The 26,799-nt window shown below is 37.1% G+C and overlaps 1 protein-coding gene across 3 annotated transcripts in view; it reads right to left on the reverse strand.

Annotated features, from left to right (window-relative positions):
* Positions 1–26,799, reverse strand: part of armh3 (armadillo like helical domain containing 3) — a 196,803-nt gene that overhangs the window by 140,363 nt on the left and 29,641 nt on the right. For all 3 annotated transcript variants that reach the window (XM_039775147.1, XM_039775131.1, XM_039775140.1), the window contains 6 exons: positions 13,270–13,326; positions 12,134–12,280; positions 6,594–6,701; positions 6,239–6,331; positions 2,195–2,269; positions 1,778–1,864 (listed from right to left, as the gene is read on the reverse strand). In XM_039775147.1, the coding sequence (XP_039631081.1) occupies positions 1,778–1,864; positions 2,195–2,269; positions 6,239–6,331; positions 6,594–6,701; positions 12,134–12,280; positions 13,270–13,326 (567 nt within the window). The remainder of the gene's footprint in view (positions 1–1,777; positions 1,865–2,194; positions 2,270–6,238; positions 6,332–6,593; positions 6,702–12,133; positions 12,281–13,269; positions 13,327–26,799) is intronic.

Consider the following 26,799-nt stretch of genomic DNA (forward strand, 5'->3'; position numbering starts at 1 on the left):
TCATAATTATAATGCGCGGCCATTACTTTTTGCATAAAAAAGGAGTGATTTTTTTTAGATTATTATTCAACTTTAAAGTAAACAATTTGTGTATGTCATATATGTATGAGACAATCAAATCTTGATAAACTACATTATATTCATTGCATGCAAAGTTGTGTTTATGTGAATATTTTTGGAGAAGGGGGTGCATAGCTTTCATCAGATTCTTAAAAGGGTCTGTGACTCAAAAAAGGTTAAGAATCACTGCTCTAAATTATCCCAGCAGGCCAAGATAGGCAAAGGATTCCCATGAATCTGAACTGGATAAAAGGGTTATAAACTGGTTGGATGTCTAATGAAAGGAGAGAGATACATTCCTTGTTTCTTTCTGTATATCTGCAATTCATAACAAGCAAACAAAATAACAAATAAACCTATGGACAGGAGTGAAGTTCAAAGGCAGCTTTAACACTTTTCCACTCTAATTATAACAGCATATACCTAACCTAAGTTTGCATCTTGAAAATGTCTTTACTGCACAACTCACAAAACTAAATAGAATGTAGAATAAAAAGGAATATAAAAATTGTCAAATGAAAAAGAGAGTGGTTTAAAAAGTAAAAGTATGGTTTGAAGAAATATTTCACAGATCTGTAAGAGTACAGTCACAAAATGAATAGCAGATACATTCATTTAAAAGTATTTATAACCTAAAAGGCAATCAAATTTTCCTAGTTGATAATAGTGACAAAACTTACATTTTGCTATATTTTATTATTGTAAAAAGCCTCTTGAAGAGGAAATTGTGGAGAATCCAAGAATACTAAGAACTTGCTATGTTGGAGCAAACAAAATTTTTTCACAAATATAGCTCTTGTAACTCTGAAATGTATAATCGTATTTTTAATATATTTACATTGAAGTGTAAAGTGAAAACTGCCTGAAACATTACACTATTACAGTATATAAAGAAAAGTACAATCAAACCCATTACTGTTTATTTTATTCAGCATAGCAGGTATAATCATATGGTGCTTCACAAAGCAGACAGGCTTACAATGTAAACCAACACACTAGTACAGGTAAAAGTAATAAAAAACCTGTGCGCCTTTAAACAGAGAGTGTAAAGTAAGCTGAATTTTGCAAAAGCTGTATAAAATAATTAACAAAGGCATGCTGTGAGGGCATTACTTTCAGGCAGAATGAAAGAGCTGCTGTGTGTTATTGAACGAATGTGGATAGGAGACAACAGAATATGCAAGTTCTTCAATTTCATTTAGCTTATAGATTTAAAAAACACATAATACAGAAGTATCCTAGCCTTATTTAGTGCAATGTGTAATGCAATAAAAGCAGCCAAATTTCTACAAGCAGTAATGAAAATAAAAATGACTTAAGTGAGAGCAGTGAAATTAATATCTCATCCATCAACAACCATTCTGAAGGATGATTGGTAGTGGAACTATAAGCTTTCAAACAAGCATACACCAAACAAGGTATTAAACATTAAATGGACTCCTAGTACAGTTTGTGTCAAATTTCTTCAGCATACACTAAGAGGTGTGACTTTCCCCCATGGTCCAGAGAACAGCCCATCTTGCTATAATACCATGAAAAAGAAATTCAGTAATAATTTCCTAACACAAATAGAATAATTAACTGACATAGCTCAAGACCAGCAAAAATATTAAAAAGACATACTATAGTAGATTCCTCCTAAGATCTTGTTGCTGATGAGGATGTCTAAAATAAATCCCAATAAAGTTTGTATGATTAACAAGAGAGATTCAAGCACCTCATATTTTCGGTAATTCACCAAGAGAGCCAAGAGGACCACTGCATCATAGCCGTGCTGTCGTCTGCTGGGATCAGTGGATAGAATCTTTAAAAAAAAAAAAAAAGAAAAAAGAGGTTCACTCTAGTAAACTGAAAATTGTGCATTAGTATTATGCTTTATCACTTAAAAAGTAACAAAGCTACATGACAAAACAATGCATATTGTGAAACTGAGACTCTGAAAGCAGCAAAAATAATAATGAATGCTACAAATGCACCAGACCAGTTGAACACAACATGGAATGAAATGCTATCTGATAAATAATGTGTATATTTTATCCCAGTACATCTCAAAAATGTTAATATGCTTATTGAAAGCTTATCTAAAAAACTAAAAGCTCAAACTACCAACTTAATGTTAAAAATGTATATTTACCTGTAAAATGGCTTCAAATATGCTGTTTATCATTACATATTCCAGGATTGAATTTTGGCTAATGTTGTCTGTGACCTAAGTATATAAAAGAAAGTTAAACTATAGGACTTCAGTAACTAAAAACATAAATACACTGAACAAAATTACAGACAAGAGCATTAGATTAACAGTGATAACATATGGGATGAAATACAGCATTTAAAATTTAAATATTAAAAAATTTGAATAATTACCAGTATATATTGTTGTGCTTATTTCATGTCATACTGTCCTATTTCATACTACATGGACATCTCAGAAAATCTGCAGGGCTTTACTTAACAACTTAAATGCATTCAAATTGCAGTCTTGTTTTTGAATCAGCTGTTGAACTATACAGTGAAGGTGAAGGCAAATTACAACCTTAGCTGACATTTCCAGTTTTCTTGTATTCCTCTTCCTATTGTTTTCTCAGTTCACTATACTATGATCTATTAACACCACGTGGGCTACATTTTCTCACTTTCTGATGGAGGGATTTGGGAGATGAGACCAAGCAGACACTTTTTCAGAAAGGTTGCACTTAAAAGATTCTGTTATCGGTTTTATTTAAGATAAAAATGTTTACATTTTTACAAGAAGTGAACAAACAGTTCTGAGTCTGAACTATTACGAAAAACGCATACAAAAACCAACAGGTTTTATTTTCAGCTTAATCTCCAAGAACATAAATGTATTTATCATTCAATAAGCTTTTCTATACCACTCAACACATTTTGACTTTCTTGTGCAACCCCTCTTTGTAGCTGACTTGACATCTTCATCATCTATATAGCTCATTCCACTTAGCAGAGGTAGCTTTCCAGACTAGGAAACAGGCAGTAGTCACAAGGACCCAGGTGGAGAATGGGATGGCTGTGGAATTACTTAGTATCCACAGTCTCACAGAGCAGCCTCTACAGTCAGTGCAGTGGGAGACAGAGCACTGCCATGAAACAGATGGAAAATGATTGACACCTTCCACCATTTATCAAAGAAGAAAAAAAAAAAAAAAAAAACGTACAAATAATCCTTGCAGTTCTGGCTTTGACTGAATTTTTCTGGTTTTGGAGTATCATAATGCTTCATTGTTATAAGTAGTTGGTTGAACGATCTGATACTTTGCTTCACTCAATAAGAACAGACCTTTATCATAATTAAATGCTTATGATGAATGGATCCAACTGACACTTTATCAATCCCTACAATGTCTGCTATCTCATACGTTGTTCTCCACTATGATTTGTTCCACTGTCGTAATATTTTCTTCCGTCATCATTGCCAACGATCAGCCAAATCTTGAGTCATGTTCAAGAAGTGTCCTGCTGTAACAGCAATGTGCAGCCAAGCTCTTGACTATGGCATTTGAAGTAGCCTTATCATGAAATACATCAAGTAGCTGGGAATCAATCACTGAAAGCACACTGTTCTCTAGCATTAGAAATATCTCTATATATAATCTTCATTTGGATCTTGATCTTTGTTTGTCCGCGAATGAATTAGAAGAAGAAGCACTAGATGGCAGTAGAGAGACAGCTAAAACATAGGCATTGCATTAAGAATCTCCTCCAGGCTTATACTACTGAAGACTGTAGTACGCCAGTCACACCTCAAAACACAGACATTCAAACTAAACAAATTGTTGTGCTTTAAATTAACTAAAGAGATCTTCGTTTAGATCTTGATCTTTGTTTGTCCGCAAATTCCACGCATGCGTAGACCACCTTCCAGTTTAGTACGTTGTTGTTACTCACGGATGTCAACAATGTGCCGGAATAACGAAAGGAGTGGTGGACAGTGTTACGCTGGTTAGCTCCTGAGGCCTGGTTAGAGAACGAGATTGCCGAAGATAAGAGGTACGTGCCTAAGTAACATATGAATGAAAGAAAGTGGGTAAAATGAATGACAACGCAACACCACGTTCCAGAAATTATTATTGTAGCCAGCGAGTGCTGTGTGTCTCACAGCTGTACTGTGCCTTGCTCACATGTCAGTGAAGTGATCCCTATTTATGCTTTAAAAAGCCTGGATACCTATGTGCCCCCTTTTATATTCATTGCTCCGTGTATATTGCCTTACTCTTTTGATTGCCACAAAGCAACCTGTGAGATTGGAGAAAGGTTGAGAAGACATCGTGAGAGGAAACGATAGCGTCATGTAAACGAGACGGACTGTGAACGGACAGAAGCAGAAATGCTTCTACACCACCACATAATTACTATTCGGACAGTGATTCCGAGTAGGCAGTTCCTATCGAATCAATGTCCAAGGGTTTTCTTTTGTAATTTTGTTTCCCTTATAAAAAATCATAATGCTGTGCGACGAAGGGCCCAGTTCATGACTGGCAGCCGCGTTTAAACAGGGAGCCCTTCACAGACAACTTTAACACGTGCAACGTAGTTGGGTGTACATGGCTAGTATGCTATAAACTACAAACATTTGAAAATTATTATTTACATATTTTAGTGCCAAGAAGCTGTTCTTTCAGGTTCAGGCTTAGAATATTTAACCTTTCATTCAATGTTGCATTTTGAGCAGTTGACTTCAGCAGTAGCTCTGATTTCTGCTTAAGCTTTCAACACACAAAAGAGGTATCAGCATTGGCTTCCTTTTTAATTAGTTAAGAACAATGACTTTTACAGCACTGAACTGCAAAACCTCTGACAGGAAGCTACACTGACAAGAAGCTTAATCTTCTAATCAAAAGAAGCCCGGCAACCTACCAATTAAGAGACAAAACACTAGTAAAGTAAATCCCAACACTGCTTTCTACAACTACAACCCAGGCCTTCACAAAATTTCAATCATTTTTCAATCTCCCTTTGTAAGTCATTGTCATGTTTCTCAAACCTTGATAATAATAATAATATAAAATAATACAACTTAACTTATATAGCACCACACAGTCACAGAAAGAAGAGCAGGGTATATGTAACATTGGATACAAATATTTTCTGCATAGAACACTTAAAGAGATAAATACAGGATATACAAAGCAATAAATAGATTAAAGAGAAGAAAAAGAAAAACAGTAAAATACTGAATACACTACAAAAAGAAAACATAAACAAATAATTTGTGATATAACACACAAAAATTATCTGGAGCATCTGGACTGAGAGGTAAACTGAAAGAAGGGGTAGAATATTAGGTTAAGTTATAATCCTTCCTGAGCAGATGGGTTTTCAGGTGTTTTTTAAAAGAATTAATTGAGTCACCTGATCTAAATAATTTCAGGAAGACATTCCAAAGATAGAGGGAGCCAGTGAAGGCAAAGCAGGGTGGGTGTTATGTGCTTGCTGTTGCTAGTTTGTGTAAGTACTCTTGCAGCAGCAATAATTGACGTAGGATGTGATAAAAGATGGACAAGTTTGTCAGCATTAGAAAAGTAGAGGAATGAGCAAATAAGGGATATGTTACAGAGGTGAAAGTTTCTTAATGTGGTATATGTGGGTGGAATAAGAAAGAGTGGAATCAAAAAATGAAACCAAGATTCCTTGCATTAAAAGAAGGTCTGATGAGATCACCATCAACAGTGACTGAGGAAGAGCTCAACTGCTGAAGTTGCACTTTAGTCCCAATTTGCAGGAGTTCAGTTTTGTTGCAATGTAATTTTAAAGAGTTCTGCTCCATCCAGGTTTTAATTTCAGTGAGGCAAGTTGTGAGCTGAGAAAGCCCTGATGAAGTTTCACTTTTAACACTGAAATTCAGTTGAGTATCATTTACATAAAAATGATAACCCAGTCCAATTCTACAAATAATATTGAAAAGGGGAAGTATATAGATGCAGAAGGAAGAGGACAGAGCCTTGAGGAACTTCTAGTGTGTTTATTTGGTAAACCCAAGTTTAGAACAACTCTGTCCTGCTCTCAAAAATCACATCTTAGTGTAAATACATACCAACAAAACTATGTATAACCAACTAATACATTAAAGTTACTTCATTTTCTTTTTTCATTTTATGAATTACATCAAAGCTACCTTATTTTATAACAGTATGTGATCCAAAAAAAGACAGAGCTTTACCGTAACTAAACAAAGCAAGAGTTTAAGGCAAAGGCTCTTCAAACTTTCTGAACCCTCACCACACAAAAGTGTGTCCAAACTTTCCATGAGATCCTGGAATAAAAATAAATAAATAAATAAATCACTTACTTATTTCTGCATTCAGTTTTATTACCAAGAATTTAAATATAACAAAATTATCAATGTTAGCACTAAATAACTTACATAACAAATTTATTCAGTAATTTACTTAAAAATGTCACAGCAATTTAACTTGCTAACAACTAAATTATAACTGAACTCTTCACTTAAGGATTTTCTTTATTTAAAACAGTTTTGGGGTATGTATTTTGTATGTACCAAAAAATTACCATACCTTCATTCGAAGTTCTGCTTTATCAAAGCCCATTAACATGTTAATAATATCAAACCCTGATGTAGACTTGTTCTTCTGATGGACACCCCACAACAGTGCACACAAGGTCTGTAAAACAAAATATCAAAGTATGGACACATGACCAATATACTACATATAAAAATTAGAAATATTAATGAAATTTTATTTATTCTGATGTTAAAAATATATCAGAAATTACATACGGTTAGAAGAAAAAGTCTATTTTGTTTTGTTTTGGACGTGCTGTGTCTCTAGGTATGTCAGAGGACTGGGACTTTGTGAAGTGTGGTCTAGCCTCACATGGGGAGGCAAAATGAGAGGGCAGGGGGGATTGGAGGGGAGAAAGAGAGCAAGCTATTTCTAATCTATCCTTTTAATCCTTACAATTATAAGTGCCAAAATAACAATAGGCCTCATGGCAATAACTCCTGGGAAAATTGGAAATAAAGGTAAAAGCTGTCTTGTCTTAAATTAACACTACAAAATGATAACAAAAGTTCAGAAGAAAAAAGTTTGTGAAATACAGGCATCTGTTCAATCAATATGCACTGAGTCAATGTGAATACACAATGGGAGTTCTGAAAATCGAGAGTATACCTTATGTTCAGAAGCCATTAAGAAGGCAAACAGAATGTTAGGTTATATAGCACAATGTGTGGAGTACAAGTCCAAGGAGGTTATGCTCAAGATTTATATTACACTGGCGAGGCCTCAACTTGAGTACTGTGTACATTTGTGGTCTCCAGGCTAGAAAAAGGAAATAGCATCACTAGAAAAGGTCCAGGGAAGAGCGACCAGGTTAATTCCAGGGCTACAGGGGATGAATTACGAAGACAGATTAAAAGAGCTGAGCGTTTCAGTTTAAGCAAAAGGAGATTAAGAGAAGTCATGATTGAAGTGTTGGGAATTAGTACAGTGGACCGAGATTGTTATTTTAAAATAAGTACATCAAGAACACCAGGACCAGTTGGAAACTTGTTAAGGGCAAATTTCGTACAAATGTTAGGAAGTCTTTCTTTACACAGAGAACCACAGAAAGTAGAAATAACCTACCAAGTAGCGTGGTAGACAGACTTTAGGGACTTTCAAAACTATACTTTATGTATTTTTAGAAGAATTAAGTGGACAGGACTGGCAAACTTTGTTGGGCTGAATGGCCTGTTCTTGTCCAGATTGTTTTAATGTGATCTGAGTATACCTTAATCTCTGCACTCATACAGCCTGTTTATGAGATTATTCTTTAATGTATCATATATATTTTATTTGTACTTATGTTACATTGCTTGCTTTTCCTTTTTTATTTTATACTAGGCACATTAGCTGTCTAAGACAGTTAAAGCTCACAAAGATTGCCTCTCACACTGTCAATTCAAGGCACCATGCTCACCTACTGCATGCTTTTATACTTCCTGCCTTTGAAGGACACTCTCAACATGCCTCCTATGCCTTTACTCTTCCTTGTGTGTCTCACTCACACTTCTTTTGATTGCATCACCAAAGCCAAATGCCATTATCTGGTTTACAATGCACACCTTCAAAATAATAAAAGAAAGCTTTCCCTACCAATCACTTTATCTCTTGCCACTTTCATTGTTTTTATCTCTATATCGCAAACACTTCTGCTTATTGTCTCCCGACTATCTACTCAAAATTTCCTTTCGCCCGCACTCTCTTTTTTCTCCTAACTTCTCCTGTCACTCATCCCCTAAAAGACTAGTTCGCCCTTTACAGAACAGAAGACCTTCACCCAGTCCCATCGCTTACAGCGTTCGTTCCACCCTTTCAGCTCCCATATACCACGTCATAAGCTGCCTGCATATCACAATATATTAACAAAACATAATATAACAGAATTGGAAAAAATATTATAATACAGAAGATCATTAACATTAACACAGAATAATATTACTGTCAATGGTTTTCCTTTTTCAATTTTGTTAGCATCACACTTTATATCGTTCACTGTTCTTCCTACTCCATAAATTGAAGCAATACTTGAAATACTTTCGCCATTTAATAAATGTTAAGTAATTTTAATTTTTGTGACAATTCCAACACCACGTGCATGCATTTATCGGCCATAACAGTGTATAGTAGATTAATTATAACAAAAGAGAAAAGTTACAAAACGCTATTAAAACTCAAGGTACATAACTGACGCTGTTGTGCTGGGGAAGACACTACACGCTAGCACAAGGGAAAGTTATTCCAATGTTCAAAGCTCTTACTATGGCCCTGATGGTTAATGGAGACTGACGGTTAATCGAGTGATGGATAATGAGGTTTTACTGTACTCTTAATAATGTGGTGCAATCTTCAACTAAGTCATAATAATAGCCAAACAAAATTGGTTTAAAATAAATAAAACATACAAACAACTGTACTTCATCTAATATAGGATGGAAAACATATGCTAACTGCTGGGCTAATGACTTCTACAAAAGCTTTTTGAAGTTTGATATTCCAATGAATTAAATGAGATTGCAGCTGAAGATCAGACTTCATTGTTAGGAGTAGAGGACTCACAAACTTTTTCTTGCATCTGTATACTTTAATGAACATCTCATAAAAATGACAAAATGCAAAAATAACTAGGAAAAGATACTGAAATTTGTATTGGCAATTTCACTGAAGTCACTCTCCATGACATTAAGAAAATGACAAAATTTCTGCAGTTACTGCTCTTTCATCTTTCCATTTTGAAAACTACCATCAGCCTATATGTATCACTGAATGTTGTACATGAAACCAACTATACTAAATTAACAAAGGACAGGGATGAGTTCAACCATAATTTTAAGAAATTGATTAGATATTCTTCCCAAACAGTACATCCACAAACACAACTTCTTCATGCAAAATTTATATTTGGCCGATTGAATGGAAGGTTAAGCCTGATAGCATCTTAGCATCTTGTGGTAAAAAAATAGAAAAAGGGCACAGTGGAAAGAGAACACTTTCCAAAAAAATGTCCTAATGCAAGACAGCACCATATTTAAAAAAAACACTAAGTTCTCACACATTTGAATTATTATGAAAGTATTAATGATTTTTATTCACCCCTAATATAAATATTGTTCCCAGTCAAAATTGCTTACAACTATCTAGTTTTGTATGTATCTTCTTACTGTGTGTTTTGTCAATGTTCTGAAGTTGAGTTTAATCCTGGTCCCTGGCTTCTTTTGTTTTATGGACTAAGGCACAACTGCCTGGAGACAAATGTATAAATCAGAGTAAAATCATGGTAGTCTGTAGCAATAAAAATGTAAGTAAACATATTCACATTTAATGGTGCAGCAATGGGATTAAACAGCCCAAAGAATGCACTGTAGAGCACAGCACCATTGTGAAGGTTGAATTGCTGGTTTTAAAGCTATTCTGAAACACAACCTGCAGAAACTCATGTTTCTCGGCTTCACTTCAGGTTGGTTTTATTACTGTACAACATAAAATCAACTAAGTCAGTTAAAGACATTCAAATGAATACAACAGCAACATCTATAAAAATGTTTTCATATTTTTACTTGACTAAAACAACGTTTATGCTAACAAACTTAAAGTAATAGCGACTGGGAGACCGATCGAATAGGGCTACAAATTCTACGTTTGTGAAATCCATACTTTCTCTGCAAAGAATTATTTGTTTTTTTAAGTCCTTGAAATGATTTTGTTATCATGGCACTGATTTGTGCTTAAAATAGACCTTTTCGGCCAATGTAATGAAGAGCTTCCTGTTTAAATGGGGTTGTGAGACGTAAACTCAGCTCTTCGGTGCATCTCATCTCATTTGATTTTTTATGGCAAACAAATTTTCAAAACAAACCGTACTTTATGACTCTAATCAGAGTCTGAGTAATAATTATGTTGGCGTGGTCGATTTAGATCTGAGATTGGCTAAAATTTAAACAATGACCGTTGTTAAATACCCAGCCGTCATTATTCAGTTTGCCAATAGATGTCAGAAAGACGGATGCCAAAACCGAACTGCCCAAAAATAGATTTCGACACACCAAGCAAATGGAGATACGTTCTAAATTACTTATGGTTCCGGAGATGTCGAAGTGTTTAAGTCAGTCGACAATATTAGTCCTGGAAAGTACGCCCCACCAAACAAACGCTCCAAAAACCAACCGAACTTACTGTTATCTGCTCAAACCAACACAGACTTACTACAGGGTGGTCCAGATCTAAATATGCAGATCCAGATCGTCTGGATTACTTTGATTTATGAGGGGACAATTCCAGTTCGGCATGAAGACGATTCTTCATGTCGTCAGTTTGCATACGTCTCGATGGTCCGGGATTTTTCGGGTGATTTTCTATGTAATAAACTTAATAAGTTATAGCGTAATGAAAATTGCATAATTAGATCTGGGCCACCCTATATACTCGGCCGTCCAGCAGCATCACTGAAGCATTCGAACATTCTTAGCCAATCATGCAATACTGCGTCTGCGTTTGCCATGTTATGTTCTAACTACAAAGGCAGAGTCCCATGGCATGGTTCTAACTTGTATTGAGTCAAGGTATTGACGCGAACACCATACATATGGAGTATTGAAGCGAACACCATACATACGGGGTATTGACACAAACACCATACATACGGGGTATTGACACAAACACCATACATACAGGGTATTGATGCAAACACCATGTCTCTCGCACGCGCCGGTCTCTCTTTCTCTCACGCGTGTGTGTCTTCGTGTGTCTCTCTCGTGTGTGTGTGTGTGTGTGTGGGTGTGTGTGTGCGCGCGCGCGCGTGTGTGTGTGAGTCTCTCTCACGCATGCATGTGTCTGTCTGTGTCTCTTGCTCTCTCTCACAGCACAGGGATTGCACAGGGAGAGACTGAACATGTGCGTAAATCATCGGCTCGCACAAACCGAAAGGGAAACTGGCTTGTTCCTATACCGAGTGTGTGGTCCTGAACAGGGGGAAAAGTTTGGCATACTTTTTGGTCATAACCCGATTTGTACGTGTTCAGAGACGATCGTGAATCGAGCCACTGTATTAGGTTCCAAATGTGTAAAATTATAACATAGTTTGACGTTTAATAGGCTTTTTCTTAACACCTTCCATTATCCGGCATTTTCGCTTATCCGACGTTCTGCCGGCCCGTTTATGTCGGATAAGCGAGGCTCTACTGTATAAGGATGGGTGGTTGAGTGGAATTTTAAAGTACCAATCCATCCAACCAAGCATTTTCAAACCTGCTTAATTCAATTCATGGTGAAGGTGGCTGAAGCCTATCTCATCAGCATTGAAACTTGAATGGGATGTTAGTTCATCACAGGTCATACTGAGCACACACACTAATTCACTAATATGGGACCAATTTAGTGCCACCAATTAACCTAACACACACCTTGGGTCATGGAAGAAAACTGGAGAACAAGAAGAAAAATCTACACATACAGGTCCAGACACAAATGGAGCCTAGGCCAGTATTCAAACTCAGGACTACTGGCTTCCAAAACAGTAAACGTAAAATATAAAGATGTGTTTTCCTACTTTTTACCTGTAAAGCATTGACAACTTTAATCTGGTGCTCCTCTCCAAGAGCTTGAATGCAGTGATGAAAAAGGCTATTTACATTGTCTTTAATTTTCATGAGATCATCACCATCAAGAGATTCCAGTTTTCCTTCTAGGTATTCTAAATTCACCTACAAAAAAGAGAAGAAATGCTCCTAAATGAATGCTCAAAAAGTAACAAACTGAAAAGATATAAAGTAAAAACTAAATTAATAAAATTGCAGAATTAAAAATAATTAGCTATAAATTAGTTCAGTTCACACCTAGAGAGAACTTCAACACAAGTTTTTTTTTTTTTTTTAAATAGGTATATTAAACAGTTAAGGAAGTTATTCCTTGAAAATGTATGTGTGGCTGGCAAGGCAGTGGGTAGAAGATATTTAGTGAAAATGGGTGTGGTAGATGGCAAACACACAGACTTTCAAAAGAACATAAAGACTAACTTAATACTTCAGAGCACAAAATTAAATTTTATCTGGTCTGGGTGAAGATAAAAATGTCTGAAAGTGAGAAGTGTCCACAGTATGGATGCTGCCGTCACTCAGACTCCTGGCTTATGCACTGATCAGTCCATTACAATTTATTTAAGTCAGGTGGTTCATTTGTGACTCACAATGGTGCAATTTGTGTTTATCTCCTGGCAACACATAGGAAAGCAAAGGTGCAAAAATAAGTAAATGCATGTGCCTGTCAGCATATGCAAAACATTTCACCAATCATAAATAATGTCATTTAGGGGTCTGTTTAGAGAGAGAAAAAAAAAAAAAAAGTTTATGTTTACTGTCACATGTACAGAATATAATCAAGGATCAAAATGGCACTTATGAATGAAACTCAATTCTTTAAAAAAAAAAAAAAGAATGTAATTAATAGAATATTAACATGTCAGATTCAAGAGGCGGGCAGTCAAATACTGCAGGATCAATGTGTCATTTTCTCATTAAGTACAGCATTTTGAAGAGATGTACAATGTGGATGAAACAGTACAGAAAAGCATCTAAATGTTACTTTTGACAGGAATTCTTTCAGAGGTTGAGTTATTAATAGGCAGAAAAAAAAATAAACAACACTACAAGACACACAGTTAACTAAACAGGCTAAAATAGCAATGCTTTCTCACCCTCATTAGAAAAAGCTCCTCCCAGAAGCGGGGATTATTTTTTGCTGGATCATCTTTCTGAAATGAAACAACAAACTTTATGTGACTTTTTACTTCACTTTCAAGATGAATGTTTTATGATAATATTTAAGAACTAGCAAAATATCCGCGCTTCGCAGCGGAGAAGTAGTGTGTTAAAGAAGCAATGAAAAAGAAAAGGAAACATTTTGAAAATAACGTAACATGATTGTCAATGTTATTGTTTTGTCACTGTTGTGAGTGATGAGTGTTGTTGTCATATATATATATATATATATATATATATATATATATATATATATATATATATATATATATATATATATATACATATAAATATATATATATATATACACACACACACAATCTATATATATACATATCATACATATACACATACATACACACACACACATATACACACAAAATACATATATATATACATACACACACACATATATAAACATATATATACATATACATACATATCTACATATATACACACACAGCTATTTCAGATCAGTGCAATACGCTGTTTGTTAAAACGGATGACACCGCTCTTACGTGCAAGTCTGCGTGGATATTATGAACTATCGTATTTGTTCAAGTTCTATTTAAATTTTAAATAGAAGGAATTTTTATTTAGTCGACAGAAATATCTTTGGTAGGAATGGTAAAAACAGACAGGAATATTATTCCTGAATAAATCAACTCAAACCTTAAACAACTTATAATATTTTGCTCTCCATAAAAATATATCCTGTCTAAATTATACAAGTTAGAAATAAAGTAAACATTAAAAGAACAAACATTCAAATTTCTTTACTCTTATGTAATTTTATATTTTATAAAAAATAAACTTAGATTTTAAATATCCCAAAAGATTTTGCTCTCCATAAAAATATATCCTGTCAAAATTATACAAATTCAAATATGAACATGCTGCATAACAAAACCTAGAAATATAAATAAAATGTGTTCCTTTCAGCAATAACAAATCAAATCATTCAGTTGTCTTTGCTCATATGTCATTTTAGAGCTGGACGCCTGGCATCTTTTTGGCAACAGGTTCGTTTCTGTTTGGTGTGAGGTTCTGTGTTGTGGAGATTCTCAGGATGGATTGCAGGTGCTCATCAGTGAGGCGACTCCTGTGTGCTGTTTTGTTAGTCTTTATCACTGAGAAGAGCTTCTCACACAGATATGTGCTACCAAACATGCACAAGGTTCGAGCCGCATGTAGACGGACTTTTTTTGTTCTTCAAAGTCACCAAAGCGCCGTGCAAACTCAGTGCGCTCAGTTTATCAGCAAAGTGCGTATTTGGGAACACCGTAGTGACGACTTGGTTTAACATTACTTGGTAATAGGGAAAGTGGGGCAAGTGGTTGTGTCTCCCATAAAAGCAGCCTCAATTGAAATCACTTTGTGATTGTGCACGGTAAAACGTCCGCTGAAGTGTCAGATTCTTATTTAATTCTTCTGCTTTCTGTATCTTCTGCATTGCATTCAGGTCTTTCAGGTTACCCTGATGTTTTATAGTGCCGTCTTAGATTAAATTCTGTAATTACAGCCACATTAGCTCCACAAATGAGACACACGGGTTCAGTAAACATATACTCAGCCTCCCATCGGTTTTTAAAGGCTCTATTTTCAGAATCAACTTTTCTTTTCAGCATCGTGTGAGCTAGCTTCGCAATAACTTGCAGCATCTTAAGGTAGACTTGATTAACGCGGTAACTGTTCGGCAAGGCAGCTGAAGCGCTGCATTATGGGATCTGTAGTTTATTGTGTTACCAGCGCTTCATATACCGGGCTTTAATAACAATAATACAGTATATAAAATGATCTCGGGGCGGATATAATTACGCCGGGCGGATGTGGCCCGCGCCCTTGAGTTTGACACATATGGACTAAATAGAACTTGAAAAGATATATTTTTCAAATGTGATCGCAATTCAGATAGAGTTGGCGCACTACAGCCTGCATGCCTCAATAAGTCATCCTCCCCTTGCCCTTACTTTTTTACCGTTCATCTAATGAATACACTGAGTATGGCTTTACCAAAACAATCACTGATGGCGAATAAAGTATCCATTATTCGAGTATGTAGATCGGGTTATATATATATATATATACATATATATATATATATATATATATATATATATATATATATATATATATATATATATATATATATGTGACACCGGCACAGACAGGCGGACATCTTGTTTTCAAACCACCACACGTTTATTACACAGAATATTTACAATAATTTGGTCACAAAGACCCCAGTTCATTGGTCACACAGACCCAGTCACGTGCACAAACCCCAAAACAGTCTCAATCCTGGCCACAATGCCTTGTCTTGGCCGCCTCCACAACTCCTCTTGCCTCGTCCTTCTTCCACCCGACTCTAGCCTCGAATGAAGGGAGCGGCCCTTTATACAGGACCCGGATGAGCCCCAGGTGTTCCCGGCATTCCTCCTCTAGCCACGCCCAGCGTGGCGGAAGTGCCGCTGTTCTCCGGCAGCTCTCCGGGTATCCTCCAGTCTTCCCCCAGCACTTCCTGGTGTGGTGGGAGTGCTGAAACAAGTCCCCAAGGCATTGGGGCGCCTCCTGGCGGTGACCACGGGCCCCTACAGGGAAGGGCTTCCATGCCCTTGACCCGTGGCCCCCAAAGCAACCCGGAAGGCAAACCCCACGTGATCCAGGCAGGGCTCTGACCCTCTTCCGGTCCCTCCTGGCGTCCCGGGTCATGGCCCCTGGCATCCCTGACAATATATATATATATACATATATATATATATACCAGCGTATCGCAGCGAGAAGTAGTGTGTTAAAAACTAGAAAAGAAAAGGGAACATTTTAAAAATAACGTAACATGACTGTCAATATACAGTATTTGTTTTGTGAGTGTTACTGAGTGTTGCTGTCATCAAGGATTTGATTATCATTATTTCTTTCAATCAGGTTCGTATTTGTAGGATGTGTTGTGTTCAACTTACATTCCGTGTTTGTCAATCGTTGTAAAGATGACAGGTTTCATTCATCGATTCGTTTGTTACTGCATCAATAAACAGCTCGTCTTCTTCTTTATCTGAGACCTGACACACTGCATGCACGGGTTTTTTTTACACTGTCTTCCTTTAGCGGGACATTGACTTTTCCAACGTGTGCTTTGTTTCCGCAGTAGTTGGATTTATGAATATGCTTGTATGTATGAGGCGCTTCATATTTTTTGCTGCCTTTTCAATTGTGTAATTGAGTTTTGTTCAGCGCTCTTTGGAACTGTTGCCTTTTATCTGTGCACTGCGTCAGTTCACGTGAGCCACTCGGTGTTCATGCATCGAAGGTTCCCAGCTGTGCTGGTGCCATCTCGTGCTATGTCCATGGCTGTATTTAATGTTACCTTAGTCCTGGCACTTAAAACTTTCTCTCGCAGTTTCGCTGAGTTTGTGTCAAACACCACCCTGACCATCTCATCTTCCTCTCCATAAGCACAGTCCTTCACCCGTGAATATTTACCCGTGGCAGTTTGCTATTGGATTGCGCTGACGGACGGCCTTATATGGGCAGGCACTAAATTACAAGCGCCAGCGCAGCCTGTCTATGAACTTAATTTAAAGTGTAGGTTTACATCGTGCTTTGTTTCCGAAGTAGCAGAACTCATGAATATGGTTGTATATGTCAGTCGCTCGCTTCTTATTGTTTCGCTGCCTTCTCAATTATATAATGCATGTTTTCTTCAGTGCTTTTTGAGGTCTTCCTGGTTTTCTATGTACTGCGTGATTACGTGGGAGGCGTGATGATGTCACACGAAACTCCGCCCACGGCGTTGAAGCTCATCTCCATTACAGTAAATGGAGAAAAACTGCTTCCAGTTATGACCATTACGCGTAGAATTTCGATATAAAACCTGCCCAACTTTTGTAAGGAAGCTGTAAGGAATGAACCTGCCAAATTTCAGCCTTCCACCCACACGGGAAGTTGGAGAATTAGTGATGAGTCAGTGAGTGAGTCAGTGAGTGAGTGAGTGAGTGAGTGAGGGTTTTGCCTTTTATTAGTATAGATAATAAGAAAAAAATTAAATAAATGGTCATCCAGGTATTAAATCATCAAATTTTATCCCTATGAGAATTTCATGCAGAAGCAACAAGACAAGTGCTCACTATTGAGCAGGATACACAGTATAAACAAGAGTACAAGTTAATCTCCTCACTTGCTGGGCTGCTTAGGATGTCATCAGTCTTTAGACTGTAGCAGGATACTAGAATTCAGACAGGAAATCCACATGAACATAGGGAGGTCAAGTGAAATCAACAGAGTAGGACTAACCAGCTTGGACTTTAACTTTGGCAATGTTACTTACCATTCAGTGACAAAAATTTCTAATATTCTTAGATGCATCAGTAAATTATGCTTGAAACTCTTAACCAGAACAAGAAGTGCTTGTGAAGTAATAAAAACAGTTACAGAATTAAAATAAAACGCACAAAAAATGCTCAAAGGGTCAATACTAATTAACAAATAAACAGAATAGAAAACAAACTATGGCACACCCACTAAGCTTAATGGATTTACCCTTTATTTATCAGCTGGGAAAACGAGCCTATTTGCCCATTATTAAACACAGTGCCTTAAAACACGCTTGCCCTTCATTCATTGTCTGTATCTCTCTGGCTTATGCTACCAGCCTGTCACCTTCATCTCCAAATCATCACCATCTTCAAAGTAACTAGCAGGAAGAAGCCTTTAGACCAACAACTGAACAATTCAGTGGCAGCCATCAACTCACATTCAGAACCATAGGTGAAGGGCTTAAGCATTTCACTCTTATAGTGCTCCTGTGTAGTATAATTATCTCCTGTACCGTCATCAGTCCACACCTTGAACCTGTCCCAGTCATTCAATACATAAGACACAATGTTCCTCCGGATATCAAGAGTGAGCCTGATATGGCCGTGCAATATGATCATCTCGATAGACATGGTAATGGGGGTTGGAATGATAAAGGAAATGGGTACCTGAGCAATGTAAAGTAAGTGTAAAATACCTACACAATAACTATAATTGTAATAAACAAACAATAAAACAGCAGAGAAGCCATGGATTAAACAAAAAAGCTGTAGTTATCAGTAGGGAGACGTGAATCCCGTGGCGAAGCAAGGAAGGGAGTATAGAGACCGGAGTGACGGACGGCCTTATATAGGCAGGCAGCCAACAACGTGGGAGGCGTTGGGATGGGGGACCCAATGCCGCCTCACACGGCGACCGAGCTGCAGGCTATGGACGTATATATGTACGCAAGTAGGATTCAGTTAGCGTTGGGAACCCATGTACCAAATTTCTTGAAGATTGGGTCATAAGTAACAAAGACTGTTGAAAAGTTCAATATGGCGGCTGACAGTGGCATCATACCACCGAAATAAGTACGTACATTGGTTTCGGTTAGCTCAGGGAGGGAAGCCGCCTACCAAATTTCGAGAAGATGGGGCCATAAATAAGAAAGTTCAACATGGCATACGTTGTTGACCGTTATGACCGTTATGCGTAGAATTTCGAAATGAAACCTGCTTAACTTTTGTAAGTAAGCTGTAAGGAATGGGCCTGGCCAAATTTCAGCCTTCTACCTACACGGGAAGTTGGAGAATCAGTGACGTTGCAAAGTTTAATATGGCGGCTGACAGTGGAGTCATACCACCGAAATAAGTATGTACATTGGTTTCGGTTGGTGCAGGGAAGCCGCCTACCAAATTTCGTGAAGATGGGGCCATGAATAAGAAAGTTCAATATGGCGAACGTTGTTGACCGTTACGCGTAGAATTTCAAAATAAAACCTGCTTAACTTTTGTAAGTAAGCTGTAAGGAATGGGCCTGCCAAATTTCAGCCTTCTACCTACACGGGAAGTTTGAAAATTGGTGACGTTGGAAAGTTCAATATGGCGGCCGACAGTGGCGTCATACCATCGAAATAAGTAAGTACAGCGGTTTCAGTTAGCGCAGGGAAGCCGCCTACCAAATTTCGTGAAGATGGGGACATAAATAAGAAAGTTCAACATGGCGGACATTGTCGACCGTTATGACCGTTACGTGTAGCATTTCGAAATGAAACCTGCTTAACTTTTGTAAGCATGCTGTAAGGAATAAGCCTGCCAAATTTCAGTTTTCTACCTACATGGGAAGTTGGAGAATTAGTGATGAGTCAGTGAGTCAGTCAGTCAGTGAGGGCTTTGCCTTTTATTATTATAAATATCGGCATCAGTACACTTCTTCTCTACTCCTCAGGCATCCTCTCACTTTCCAAGATTCCATTAAACAATCTGGTTAAAAACTCCAATGCCATCTCTCCTAGACACCTCCATGGTTCCACAGGTATGTCATCTGGACCAACTGCCATTCCATTTTTCATCCTCTTCATAGCTGTCCTTACTTCCTCCTTGCTAATCTGTTGCACTTCCTGATTCACTATCTCCACATCATCCAACCTCTTCTCTCTCTCGTTCTCTTCATTCATCCGCCTCTCAAAGTACTCTTTCCATCTGCTCAACACACTCTCCTTGCTTGTGAGTATGTTTCCATTTTTATTCTTTATGACCCTAACCTGCTGCACATCTTTCCCAGCTCAGTCCCTCTGTCTAACCAATCGGTACAGGACTGTTTCTCCCTCCTTAGTGTCCAACCTCTCATACAACTCATTATATGTCTTTTTAGCCTTCGCCACCTCTCTCTTTACCTTGTGCCTTATCTCTTTGTACTCTTGTCTACTTTGTACATCTCTCTGACTATCCCACTTCTTCCTCTGTATACTCTCCTGTATTTCCTCATTCCACCATCAGGTTTCCTTTTCCTCCTTCCTCTTTCCAGATGTCACACCAAGCAGCCTTCTTGCTGTCACCCTTACTAGATATGATGTAATTTCCCAGCTGTCATTCTTCACTGCCACCCAGTGCCTGTCTCACCTCCTCCCTAAACTCAACCTTGCGGCCTTCCTTTTTTAAGTTCCACCATTTGATCTTTGGCTCTGTCCTCACTCTCTTCCTCTTCTTGATCTCCAACGTCATCCTACAGACCACCATCCTATGCTGCTTAACTACACTTTCCACTGCCACTACTTTGCAGTCTTCAATCTCCTTCAGATCAACTCTTCTGCATAGGATGTAATCTACCTGTGTGCATCTTCCTCCACACTTGCACGTAACACTATGTTCCTCCCTCTTCTTAAAATATGTATTCACCACATCCATGTCCATCCTTTTGGCAAAATCTACCATCCTCTGACCTTCTTCATTCCTCTCCTTGACACCATACCTACCCATCACCTCCTCATCTCCACTGTTCCCTTCACCAACATGCTCATTAAAATCCGGCTCCAAGCAACACTTTCTGTCCCTTAAAACATAATGCTTGTTAATTTAAAATGAATCACCACAGCAGTAGTCAAGTAGTGCTACAGCAACTGGTAATAGCTTTAAAATAGCCCCATAATGTACAGAATATGAACTGCTTAAGCACCCATGATATTAGTGTCAACAGATTCTTTTGTGCAAACAGACATTGCAGCAAAAGTATTACATTCAACTTTGATGGCACAAATCCAGAACAGAAAATAATACAAATACCACAATATTAGACAGCAACTGTACTTTTCATCCCATTCACAGACCTGTATTTGTGAATAAGGTGAAATGACACCTGAACAATATGTGAATAAGGATTAGTAAATCTAAGTGTACTGTATGCAGGGAGAGAGAGAGGAGGCCTTCTGATTGCCACTGGATAATTTCACAAAAACCTGCAAGTTTTGTTTCTATGATTGCTTAACTCCATACAAAACAAGGAAATGATCCATATACTGTAAATCAAGCCAGCTGATGTCATTAAGTATTATTACTGCATGTTTTACAGGGAGACATGCCAAATAATAAGACACTTCTCTCATCAATAGACAAACTGAAAATTCAGTTCTTAATTAAAGAAAAACATTGGTTATTTTCTTCTAAGAATATAAATGATATACATACATATATACATTATACAAAATTTCATTCTATCATCTCCGTAACATTGCCCGCTTCTGCCCATGTCTGTCCTTTAATGAGGCTGAAACTCTGGTTCATTGTTTCATAATGTCTTGTATCAATTACTGTAATTCCCTCTTCATCGGCCTCCCTGCAAAATCTATACAGAAGCTACAGTACATTCAGAACTCCGCAGCCAGAATCCTCACCCACACAAAGCGTTTTGCTCACATCTCCTCTGTTCTCTCTCAAATACACTGGTTACCGGTTCCATCAAGGATTAAATTTTAGATTCTGTTTCTCACCTTCAAGCCCTACATAACCTTGCTCCTCTCTACCTCACTCAGCTCCTAGCCCCTTACACTCCTTGTCTCTCTCTCAGGTCCTCAAGCAGTAATCTCCTTACTGCCCCACACACCAGACTCTCCACCCTGGGAGGCAGGTCCTTCAGGGTTATGACCCCTCAACTCTGGAATTCATTTCCTCAGTTTCTACAAGACTGCTCCTCTTTCTACACACCTTTAAATCTCAAAACTTTCCCCTTCTACAAATTTTTGTCTTCTGTTTATTTTTTTCTTTTTAAAGCGACCTTGTTTCTGTGGAAGGCGCTCTATAAATGCAATTTATTATTATTATACTACATTATATACACACACACACACAGAGTAGGAGAACACTATATATAGAAGAATATTTTAGTCAACCTTCTAAATTTGTAACTTTCTGATTGCTGCATGCTATACCTACTGACTATTAAGACCGGACTTTAGAATACAAAGATGCCTACAAGCTAGGTCAATTGAATGTGTCAAAAATAGCCTATAATGTAAATTTACTGATTACAATGAGAAGAAATGAGACATCAAAAATAAAGAAATTTATTTATGCCCACAAATTGTATCCTTCAAAAAAATAAATAAATAAAATGATAAAATAATTTTAAGATGATGCGCACTAGTAAGTGAACCCCAAGATTAATTGGCGCAGTCAATGAGCTGTGAATACCAAGGCAATGATCCATTCTTCTTCTTTCAGTTGCTCCCGTTTGGGATTGCCACAGTGGATCATCTTTTTCCATATCTTCCTGTCCTCTGCACCTTGCACTGTTACACCCAACACCTGCATGTCCATTCACCAGGACAAAAGTTAAGAAACATTTATAATAGATCACCAAGTGACTTGGTCAGTTTGGTCTCACCAAGAGATTAGTGTAGTGCAATAAGCCACAATGCAAATACAGCACACCCTAGGGCATATTTGTCTGGAGAGGGTTATGAAAATAACAAAGCAATGTGGAATGTATCACACTGCCAGAAGATAAACAGTCTGTAATTGCAAACAATACATTTTAAATCTACTGTAGGTAAAGTCTTTAAATCTATACATTAGCATGTCATATTGCTTCCCATCTTTGGCACCATTTAAACTTTATAAACATTAGAAACCTTTCAACCTGGTTTCCATTCTAAACCAAGGTTTGAAGCAGCTTTTTGTTGCTGATTTTTCACATTTACCATTATTTTCCTTCTGAATCTTATGCTGTGATCACATGCTATGGAAAATTTTAGACTTAGCAATTGTGACATCTCACTTTCCTATTTTTTTCTAGTGTAAATTTCTGGTTGTACTGGAAGAAATCCAAGTTCATTAGTTTACTTGCCACAAATAAAGATGAAAACAAAAATCAAACATGTAACACAAGAATACAATGATGGTATCTCCATCTCCACAAGTAAAACAGCTGTAAACCTTTATTTAAAGCTGACTAAACACTTCAGCTAACAACTGCTGGGCATAACAACTCAGGTCTCAAGGCCCTGAGGTTTTATACAGTTCTTGTACTGTGAAACCACAAGAAGATGAACATCAGCAGGTTGAAGAGCTCTGTTAGATACACAGCGATTTATCAAACTGGATAAATATGAAGCAATGTTTTCATGCAGTGCCTTGAAGGTTAAACAGAACATTTTAAAATGAATATACTTTTCAATTGCAAGCCAATGTAAACTTTAGAAAACTAGGTTTACAATAAAACACATCTTGGTGTTAAGATGAGAGTGTATAAACTCTATCACTTCAAAATTATGTACAGATTAATTTGGTAGACCTCTATAATAGCATTTACAATAATCCAAGAGTGAAAGGTTAAAAGAATTAATCAGACTTTTAGCAGCAGAACAGCGAAGATATGGGAAAATTGAAACACTTTAAATTTCTTTAAAAGCTAAAACAATAGTCAGAAGTAGTAACGATACCAAAAGTAATCCAAGTACGAATGCTTCTAGTTTAAAAGAAATATGTTCATACTTCACAATGTGGGACAGAAACCAAAAAAGAAAAGGAAACTTTGTCAGGCGTTAAGAGTACTTAAAGCTTGGTTTTTCTATAGTCCCTGGAAGTGAACTGTCAACACAGCTATTAAATTGTTAGTAATACTGCCTACTAGTTATTTGTGTGAGATGACTTTTTCACGGGTCTACTTCAATGAGCTTCTGCATCACTATGCCCCTGTTCGCTCACCAAGTTCCTCTGATTCTGGCCCCATACTAACCTGCAGTCTATGGGTGACAGGGCCTTTAGCTATATAGCACCCAGACTTTGGAATGACCTCTGTAACTTAATTAGATCAGCTGACTCCATTCATTCTTTTAAAAAAACAAATTAAAACTCATCTGTTCAAGAAGGCTTTAACTTAACATGACATTCTGCCTTCTCTTAGATGCTCAGTATAATTTGTGTGTGTTATATCAGAAATGATGTTATTTGCTAGGGTTTCCTTTAGTATTGAATTTAGTATTTTTCTAGGTTATTGTCTTTTATTCTATACAATGCCTTTGTAAATTCTGTATATATCTGTTTAATGTTCTATTTAAGAAACATCTGTATCCAGTGTTACATATACCTGCTGTTTCTTTAGGAGACTCTGTGAAGTGCCTTGAGATTTGAAAGGTGCTATATAAATTACATTTGTTATTATTATTCCTTGCAAAGAAGCAACAGCAGATTTCGCACTAGATTTATCTGAATTAAATAATGCTCTCCAAAAATTTCATACCAAGATTATGATTTTTCTAACAGATTATGGTTTGCATTTCTGAGTAAACAGCATGTGCGAGGGCACCTTGTTTCTGTCCTGTTGTTACAATTACCAATTCATTTTCAGTCCTTATTAAATTTTTTACAGTGCAGAATAAGTTGGTTTTGTATACTAAGATATATTCTGAGATATAGGTAAAAAAAAAAGACAAATCTACTAAAGTAGTTAAAGCACCTACTCCTGCACTACCTAAGTACATACAGTCAGAAAATTATTTTTTTTTTTTTATTTAATGTTTATATGCATTTCTTGCAATAATGTGTATATTTTGCATGTGCTTATGCTATTATAAAGTAAACAATATACAATTATTACTGTGCAATTAGATCCAAATAAATAAATATAAGAACAATATAAGTGCGTGACATTGTTTCCAGTAACACTGAATAGGAAAAAATAGCGATGCATGTATATCAACATTATTATACACAAAAGTTCAATATGGTGTCCCGCAGGGCTTAGTACTGGGACCTTTACTATTCTCAATTTACATGCTTCCACTGGGATCTCTCATTAGAAAACATCATCTTAATTTTCACTCATATGCAGATGACACCCAGTTATACCTTTCATTTAGATCAAATGAAGTTTCTCTGATGTTGTCTTTAATTAGTTGTGTTAATAAAATAAAAGAGTAGATGGATGAGAACTACTTGTCTTTAAACAGAGATAAACAGAGATGTTAATTGTTGGAGGGAATGACGCTGATCACAACAATATTCTGTCATCACTTAACTCAGTTGGAATCACCATTAATTTCACTAAATCAGCCCGCAATCTAGGAGTTCTCTTTGACTCTAGCATGTCATTTAAAACGCATATTACAAAGTTGTCCAAATCATGTTTCTTCCATCTTAAAAATGTTGGGAAATTAAGGCGCTTTCTAAGTAAACAGGATTCTAAGAAATTAATTCATGCATTTATTTCTAGTAGGATTGACTACTGCAATGCGGTGTTCACTGGATGTTCAAACTGTTCTTTATACAGCCTCCAGTTAATCCAAAATGCTGCTGAAAGAATAATAACAAGAACAAAATACGAACACATAACTCCAGTTCTTAAATCCTTACACTGGCTCCCAGTTAAGTTTAGGGCAGATTTCAAAATCCACCTTTTAACATATAAAGCTTTAAATGGCCATGGTCTGGCTTACTTGTTTGAACTTATCATGAATTACAAACCAGAGTGCACGTTAAGATCTCAAGATGACGGTCTGCTTCTGATTCCAAGGATTAATGAAATAACAGTGGGAGGTCGAGCTTTTAGTTACAGGGCCACTAAACTGTGGAATGGTCTGCCTACTACTGTAAGAGATGCCCCTTCAGTCTCAGCTTTCAAATCCCGGCAGAAGACTCACTACTTCAGTTTAGCATATCCTGACTAGAGCTGCTGATTAACTGTACAGACTGCATCTCTGTTGTTAGTCATTTGCACTAAAACATAAGAAACATGATAGTTATAATTGAATACTAACCCTCACCTATTCTGTTTCTCTTCTCGGTACTCAAATGTGGCACTTGGCACCACAGCCCACCTGCCAAGTTGCTTTCCCTGCCTAAGGTAAAGTCATCCCTGATGGAGGATCACAGGAATCATGGGGAAGGAGGGTCCTTTCATCGGATTAGCGCTATTTCAGCTGTGGAATGGCCAAATGGGGGAGGCAGCTTGATGGCTGAGGTCTCCAGGACTCTAAACAAATCCAAATCATATTATGTGATATCATTTACTGTTAAATTCTACTCTGTACGTCTAAAATTTTTATTTTTATACTGTACTGAGGATTCGTTCTGTTCTGTGTATTGTATTGTATTGACCCCCTTCTTTTTGACACCCACTGCACACCCAACCTGCCTGGAAACGGGTCTCTCTTTGAAATGCCTTTTCCAAGGTTTCTTCCATTTTTTCCCTACAAGGGTTTTTTTGGGAGTTGTTTTTTGTCTTCTTAGAGAGTCAAGGCTGGGGGGCTATCAAGAGGCAGGGCCTGTTAAAGCCCATTGCGGCGCTTCTTGTGTGATTTTGGGCTATACAAAAAATAAACTGTATTTGGTGCAAAAATATTGTGATATGAATTTTGAGCCATATCACCCAGCCCTATGCATACTAGTGCTGATAATGCTTAAAATTTGATTTTAAGGTGTTTCAAAAGTTCCATTGGTAATCAAGCTTGTGGGGGGTTCGCACAAAACCTTGTTATAGTGCCAAAACAATTCAGTCAATGGTAATGAATTTGGCATATTATTTAAATTTGGACCTATTTACAGTAAAAAATATGATTCAGTAGAAATAACAGCGGGGGGTAGGGGTCTTAGGTAGTGTGATCAACGCAAAAATCATGCATCACTCAAAAACAGGTAAACTTTCACAAAATTTCCTATTGTATTACTGTTAGTACAATT

This window comes from Polypterus senegalus, chromosome 1 (assembly GCF_016835505.1).
Source record: "Polypterus senegalus isolate Bchr_013 chromosome 1, ASM1683550v1, whole genome shotgun sequence".
Classification (NCBI taxonomy): domain Eukaryota; kingdom Metazoa; phylum Chordata; class Cladistia; order Polypteriformes; family Polypteridae; genus Polypterus; species Polypterus senegalus.